This window comes from Cyprinodon tularosa, unplaced genomic scaffold (assembly GCF_016077235.1).
Source record: "Cyprinodon tularosa strain WSP-4 unplaced genomic scaffold, ASM1607723v1 ctg868, whole genome shotgun sequence".
NCBI lineage: Eukaryota > Metazoa > Chordata > Actinopteri > Cyprinodontiformes > Cyprinodontidae > Cyprinodon > Cyprinodon tularosa.
The window spans coordinates 183,925-191,907 of NW_024039638.1; the positions used below are offsets into that span (position 1 = coordinate 183,925).

Genomic DNA, 7,983 nt, shown 5'->3' on the forward strand with positions numbered 1-7,983 from the left:
TGTGTCGGCTCTCGGAAATTCAACGGCATCCAGAGTGGTCAGTCTTCTTAAAAACCCTCCGGCAACTGAGAAGTATGCAGCGCTCAAAGCCCACCTGCTGAAAACTTTTGAACTGTCAGACGCTGAGAGAGCCAGCAGGCTTTTCTCCCTTCAAGGACTGGGTGACAGCAAACCATCTGAGCTCATGGACCGTATGCTGGATCTCTTGGGTGAACACAGACCCGAATTTCTTTTCATCCAACTTTTTCTACGTCAGCTGCCTTCTCAAGTCAGGGCTGCATTAGCCAACACCACAATCACTAACTGTCGGAGGCTGGCTGAGGAGGCTGACAAATTCTTCCTGGCAAGTCAGGAACATTGTGTGGCCGCGCTTTTGCCCGCACACATCGCTCCTGCGACACTGGACGGCTCCACACTCATCTCTGCAGCCACTTCTCGTCGGCGGCAATCTTCTGGCCCCCAACAGTCTCCAGCCTTGTGTTTTTATCATGCCAAGTTTGGATCCAAGGCTAACAAATGTCGTCCACCATGCAGTTTCGGCAGGTCGGGAAATGCCGGGGCCGGCGCTCAGTAGTGGCCATGAGTGTCGGCCGCGTAGGCAGGCTGCTTTTCATCCGCGACAGCATCTCCGGACGGCGTTTCCTGTGTGACACGGGAGCACAGAGGAGCGTCCTGCCCGCATCCCGTTTGGACATGGTGACCGACGGCCACGGCCCACCTATGGAAGCTGCCAATGGCAGCCCCATCCGCACGTACGGAACGAGGTACGTTGAATTGTGTTTCGGAGGACAGCGGTTCGGCTGGGATTTCGTTACTGCAAAGGTGGCCGTTCCCCTCCTCGGAGCCGATTTTCTGTGTGCACAGGGACTGTTGGTGGATGTAAAATACCGCCGTTTGATTGACGCTGCCACATTTTGTTCTTATACGTGCACACTCAGCGGGACTGACCCCATGCGACTATCTAGCATGCTCTCAGCCTCAGATGACTTCCACCGTCTACTTGCCGATTTCCCAGCGCTTACTCAGCCCACTTTCTCCGCATCCGCTGTTAAGCATGGTGTGGAGCACCATCTCGTCACTATTGGCCCACCCGTCCACGCCCGTGCTCGGCGCCTCGACCCGACCAAGCTTGCCGTTGCAAAGGCTGAATTTGCAAATATGGAACGCCTGGGTATAGTCCGTCGATCCGACAGCCCGTGGGCATCACCCCTCCACATTGTCCCCAAACCGGGCGGTGGCTGGCGCCCATGTGGTGACTACCGGCGGCTTAATGAGGCAACGACGCCCGACCGATACCCGGTGCCGAACATACAGGATTTTTCAGCTCACCTGGCAGGCAAGGTGATTTTTTCCAAGGTGGACCTCGTCCGGGGATATCATCAGGTGCCGGTGCACCCGCTGGACATTCCCAAAACTGCCGTGATCACGCCATTTGGTCTTTTTGAGTTCCTGCGCATGCCGTTCGGCCTTAAAAACGCCGCCCAATCTTTTCAACGCCTCATGGACTCTGTTCTACGAGACCTACCTTTTCTTTTTGTGTACTTGGATGACATTGACCATTGATTTCCTGGGACACAGAGTCACTAAGGACGGTGCTGTCCCTCTCCCATCTAAGGTGGAGGCAGTAACACAGTTCCCACGCCCGCTCACTGTCAAATCCTTGCAGGAGTTCCTCGGCATGGTGAATTTTTACCACCGTTTCATCCCTCGAGCTGCTCAGCTTATGCGGCCTTTGTACGAGGCCTTGAAAGGTAAGCCCAAGCATCTCGTGGACTGGTCAGAGAGCAGGGACAAGGCTTTCGCCGACATTAAGGCAGCCCTGGCGAATGCCACCATGCTGGCGCATCCTTCTCCAACAGCCTCCATCGCCATCACCTCGGACGCCTCGGATTACGCTGTCGGTGCTGTCTACGAGCAGTGGGTAGGCGGGGCCTGGCAGCCGCTGGCTTTCTTTAGCCGTCAGCTGCGCGCCAGTGAGCGTAAATTCAGTACTTTCGACCGGGAGCTGCTGGGTCTCTACCTCGCCATCAGACATTTTCGTTCCCTGCTGGAAGGTCGACACTTCACTGCTTTTGTGGACCACAAACCACTGACTTTTGCCATGGCCAAGGTGGCCGAGCCGTGGTCTGCCCGCCAACAGCGTCATCTGTCCTTTATTTCGGAGTTTACTACAGACTTGCAACATGTCGCTGGTAAGAACAACTACGTGGCAGACTGCCTGTCACGGGCCGTGGCAGGGGCAGTCCATCTTGGTTTGGATTACCACCGCATGTCAGGGGACCAAACCACAGACCCGGACGTGCAACTCCTGCGGACCTCAACTACAGGGCTGCAGATCGAGAACGTGGTTTTTGGAGATGCTGGCACCACGCTCCTGTGTGATGTCTCCACAGGCAGTCCGCGGCCAATAGTTCCCACAGGATGGAGACAAAAAGTTTTTGATGCCATCCATGGTCTCTCCCACCCAGGTTCGAAAGCATCACAGAGGCTGGTTGCAGCTAAGTTTGTCTGGCATGGCCTTAAGAAGGACGTTAGGGACTGGGCTAGCACCTGTGTTGAGTGCCAACGGGCCAAAGTGCACCGTCACACTAAGGCCCCGCTAGGGTTGTTCCCGGTTCCAGAGAGGTGTTTCGACCATGTGAATGTGGATCTGGTCGGCCCTCTGCCATCTTCTCACGGTTTCACATACCTGTTGACCATGGTTGACAGGACCACCCGCTGGCCTGAGGCTGTGCCGCTGACGTTGGCGGCAACTGTGGAGATGACGCAGGCCTTCGTTGGAACCTGGGTTGCTCGTTTCGGCGCCCCTTCGGATATATCCTCTGACCGAGGCGCGCAGTTCACGTCGGAGCTGTGGAATGCTGTCGCACAGAGCCTCGGGGTAGACCTCCACCGCACAACTGCGTATCACCCACAGGCTAACGGACTCTGTGAACGTTTTCATAGGTCAATGAAAGCTGCCCTGCGTGCCAGCCTCCAGGACGGCAACTGGGTCGACAAACTTCCGTGGGTGATGCTGGGCATCAGGACCGCACCAAAAGAGGACTTACAGTCCTCCTCCGCCGAACTTGTTTATGGTCAGCCGCTGCGGGTCCCGGGGGATTTTGTCCCTAATACCACAGTTCCTTGGTCTGCTACTCTCCAGCGGTCAACTCTATTGGATAATGCAAGGCTTTTCGCACCTGTCCCTACTTCCCGTCACGGCCTCCCTCAGTCGCACATTCCCACTGGGCTTCAGACGGCTGATTATGTTTTCATTCGTCACGATGCCCACAGGGGACCGCTACGCCCGCCGTACGAGGGCCCATTCCGTGTTTTGGAGGCAGGGGACAAACATTTTTTGGTGGACAGGGGCGGTAAACCGGAGCGATTCTCCATTGATCGTCTCAAACCGGCTCACTTGGATGTGGCCAGGCCTGTTGACCTGGCCCAACCCCCTCGACGCGGACGGCCTCCGGTTCCGCCCCCATCCCCTACCCCCCTCTCTCCCGGCCCCCCCACACCCCATGCCCCACACCCGTGTCATGACGGGACGCCTGCCGCAGTGGGGTCTCATTGACCTTCGGTACAGCACAGCCGTTGTGGGCGGTTAATACGCCCACCTCCCCGTTGACTGTTGTTTTTACTTTGGTTATGGTGAATTCTGGGGGGACGTGTGTAGTGAATGTAACCGACATAATTCACCTTTCTTATTAAGTGTGGTTCTACATACCGTTCATAGTAAACAAAGCACTTGGTTCTGTCTGTAGTTACTGCTTGTAAGTATAACGGTTCAGGGATCGCGGTCCCTTTAAATGTTATGAAGGCGTGATGACGTGTAGCCCGACGCCGGTTGGTTTTGCTGGGCAGCGCCATTTTGTATGTAGTAGTTTTTTCCTTAAAAAATAAACGACACACGCTTTGGTGTGCTCAACGTGAGAAATTGTCTCTTGGACTTTACTGCAATTTCCACAAAGGCACATTTATTGGCCATTTATTATTCCCTCTTTGAGAGCCCTGAAGAAATAACATTTTGGCTTAAGGATTCAGTGGAAGTTCAATCTAAATCCGTGTTTATTTTTTCTTAAATATTACATAGGCTGTATTGTATGTATATTAGATACATTTCAAAATCACATTTTACCAATTTAATTACTGGTCACAAGATAAATAATCTATACCTACTATAAGTCGAAGGAAGTAATCTAAGCTGGAGCTGAAGTCTCAAATTTGTAATAATAAGGTACGTTTTTAGAATAATATTTTTCCAAGGAAAGAAATTGAATTAAAAGTAATAAATGTAAGGAGAATATAATTTTTCAAGCCATTACTGTATTTGTCATTCCTACAGCAAGTATCATGTATAGAAATGTGAAGGTGAGGTTAAAGGAGAAAAGATTATGACTCAGAGATATCTTAATAATGATAAAGACAATAAACATAGGGTGTTTTAAGATAAGAGACAGTCTATGAATATTAAATGCACAGAATGTGAAATTAAATTCTTATCAGATGCAATCACCTTTGACAATAATTTAGTTGTAATATTTGCTGAAAAATGTAGTTGGCTTTATACATATATTAAGCAGCAAGAGAGGATTTAGGCAGTCTAAACATTGTAAAAAAAATGTTGTAGAGTTTAAGTTATTCCAGCAAAAGGTGGGCCAATATGTTAAATGACACAAAAACGGATATGTTTTTGATGAAAAAAAATAATACTATAATTTGATATCAAATACTGATTTAGCCAAAATCACCTGCCAGCTAAATGATGCTTTAATACAGAGCTTAAAGGCAATCATTAACTAACCTCTTTGCAGGCAAAAAGCCTGTCACGTTTGAATGCTGTTGACAAAAAACTTTGGTAATCATTTTCTTATCTTCTCGTCATTTTCCCACCTCTCTCTACATTATATCAAGAAGATCAATAAAATTATCATCAGATACAAAATAGAACACAGGAGGACTATGGTTCCGGGTTATCTGAATTGCCATTTAACTTATCTGTTAAAGAGATGGTTTATTTTCTGAAGTTCCTAAGAATTTTTAGACTGTATTCCAAAGAAACCTTTAATCAGAAGAATATGGCATAATAAGGCCAGTTCCTTTTTTACGTGGCTTTTATTTAGTGATGAGAACTGATGCAGCACCTGCTGTTCCTAAAAGTGGTAAAACATTATCACTTTTAGGAACATCAGATAAGGTTTTACCACTTTTATGAACAGTGGTAAAAGTGGTTAAAACCTAATCCAAAAATACCTTTGATCAGAAAGAATTTTGAAAATTAGGCCATTTCCTTGTTTGAATGGTATATATTGAGTAGCAAGAACTGATGCAGCAGAGACACCAACAAACACATATAGTTCAAGATGAGGGTTACTGTGGTGGCATTGACATTATTTCTCTTCTGCCTGTCTGTGGCTGAAAGTACCACTCAACCACCAGGTGAGGCTGGTGATTCAGGTGATACCGTCATTCAGGCATCTAATTGCCAAGATTGCTGCACAGCCGAAGGTCAAACAATCGGGCAATTTGTTGTCCTCTTAAGAGAAATAGAAACAGAACTCAGAAACACTAAGAGAGAGCTAGAGGAGCTGAGATCACAAGTACAAGGTAAGAGCAGATTGACACTTGTCTCTTCTTTAGATTTGATTATGTAGAAATAAAATAAATGTTTTAATGACTGCATGTTTCTTCTTAAGGTACCAGGGTAGCATTTGGAGCATCCATTAGTGTCGGTGGAAATCTTGGGCCTTATAATACTGAGATCACACTCATCTACAAGAGAGTCTATGTAAACACAGGCTCATTCAACCGTGCAACAGGTAAACATAACAGTAGTGTTTTTGACTAATTTGTCTGCAAATCAGAGTTTTAAATATATTGCTTTACTTCAATCTGCATAATGTTGGACACAAATATCACTTGTGATTGTATATATATATATGAATATATTGTTAGGATAATTATCATTGATGATGTGCGAATTTATTACACCTTAATATTAGCTGCCTGTCAGAACTGATGTTAGTCCCAATAGTTTATCTAATTAAGACAGTTCCTTTGTCCAGATATAGAGTCATAATCTTCATTCTGTACGTGGCAAATATTTGGGAATGGAATGATAGCGGTGTCCTTCAGCTAAGAACAAAGTGTAATATTTTGATTAGGCTGGAGCCATGGATGTCTACTGGTGTGGCATAGTTGAGATCTATAAAAATGCCTCTTCAACTGTTTATTGGGGCTTCTTCTCAAGAGTGAGCCTGGGGTTATGCAGCTGCCTTCTGATAGAAATTTTAATCTTACTAAGATCAGAGCAGTTGCTTAGAATTATAGAAGGCACAACTTAAACCTCGAACCCAGAGGTCTAGTCGCCAAAGTTACACTGCTGCTTCAAGAAGTGTACTTTATATTTCGTCTTATGTAAAATAGTGTTATTTTAGATTTTATGCCTTTTACTAAGATACCTCAGGACTTAAAGAATTGTTTTATCCTCTCCAGGTATTTTTACAGCTCCTGTTAGGGGGATCTATTACTTCAGTTTTTCTGGACATAATGTATCTTCTAAACCAATGGGCCTGCGACTGATGAAAAATGGACAGCAAATGGTCTGTGTCTACAACCATGTTGCTGGAAACCGATATGAAACGGCAACCAATGGCATGACTCTTCAGCTTGAAGTTGGAGACCAGATTTATATGAGACTGCGTCAAAATACCTGGATTTATGACAACTCAAACGACCACAGCACTTTTGTTGGTCATTTATTATTCCCTCTTTGAGAACCCTGAAGAAGTAACAGCCTTTTGGTGTTAGCATTCAGTGGAAGTTAACTCTAAATCTGTGTTTATATTGCTTAAATGTTACCTGATCTGTATTGTATGTATATTAAAGGAATTTCAAAATCACATTTCACCAATGTCATTACTGGTCACAAGATCCCTAACCTATTTTGTTAAAATGTAAATTAAGATGTGTAAACTAATGCAGGTACTTATAATAGGATGTAATCTAAGTTGGAGCTGAATTCTCTAATGTGTAATAGGAAGGCAAAATTGATACATTTTTTTCCAAGGAAAGAAATTTTAATTAAGAGTGCTAAAAAAAAAAGCAGAGTATCATTTTTCAAGCCATTACTGCATTTGTCATTACAGCAAGTATCATGTATAAACATGTGAAGTTGAGGTTTAAGAAGTAAAGATTATGACTCAGAGATATTTTGATAATGATAAAGACAATAAACATAGGGTGTTTTAAGGTAAGAGACAGTCTATGGCTATCAAATGCACAGAATGTGGAATTAAATCTTTATCAGATACAAACGCCTTCGGCAGTAATTTAGTTTTAATATCTTCTGACAAATGTAGATGACTTTATACATATATCAAGTAGCCAGAGAGAGTAAACATTGTTGTCACAAAGGGGTGGAGGTGGTTTTACAGGACCCAAATGCAGACACAAAACTTGTGGTGGTTACTTGAAGGTTTAATGAAAAACGTTTAACAGAAGCAAAAAAATATAAATCCACAAAAATCCAAAATGCTGAAAACCAAGAACACTCGCAACACTAAGGGGACAAAGTAACGATGACCAACCAGCAAAGAGTGACTGAACAGGAGGAGATTATATGGTAGAGGGAAACAAAGACCAGGCTAATTAGCAGATTGGGAGCAGGTGTGAACAGAGGCAAGAAGGGAGCTAGGGAGAAGGAGACTGGCACAAACGAGCAAACAGAAATTATCCAAGAACTCAAATACAATCAAAAATACCTAGAACACAACAAAGAAAAAGACCACCAATGAAAACTCAGAGATAAAACTTGAAAAAAAAACACAAAAAAAAAACGATGACAATAGTAGAAAAAGCTTAAAGGTTATTCCAGCAAAACGTGGGCCAATATCATGTTGGATGACACATAAACTCATATGAAAGAAATAAGCCAATACTTTTTAGAAATACAATGAGCTGACATACAAACAGGCTGACTTTTCTGTGTGAGAAATA

General features: G+C 44.9%; 1 protein-coding gene across 1 annotated transcript; it reads left to right on the plus strand.

Annotated features, from left to right (window-relative positions):
- Positions 1-5,283: 5,283 nt before the first annotated feature.
- On the plus strand, positions 5,284-6,835 carry LOC119775352 (complement C1q tumor necrosis factor-related protein 6-like). The gene is made up of 3 exons (XM_038273284.1): positions 5,284-5,592; positions 5,682-5,804; positions 6,481-6,835. Exons 1-3 carry the CDS (start codon positions 5,349-5,351, stop codon positions 6,759-6,761), a joined length of 648 nt encoding a protein of 215 aa, XP_038129212.1. The 5' UTR covers positions 5,284-5,348; the 3' UTR covers positions 6,762-6,835.
- Positions 6,836-7,983: the final 1,148 nt, after the last annotated feature.

What these genes read in the sequence shown, in the direction of transcription:
- LOC119775352 (XM_038273284.1), top strand. Translation starts at nt 5,349, where the DNA reads ATGAGGGTTACTGTGGTGGCATTGACATTATTTCTCTTCTGCCTGTCT. An exon ending in GCTGAGATCACAAGTACAAG is followed by an intron (nt 5,593 to 5,681) that starts GTAAGAGCAGAT and finishes TTTCTTCTTAAG; the next exon opens with GTACCAGGGTAGCATTTGGA. An exon ending in CTCATTCAACCGTGCAACAG is followed by an intron (nt 5,805 to 6,480) that starts GTAAACATAACA and finishes TATCCTCTCCAG; the next exon opens with GTATTTTTACAGCTCCTGTT.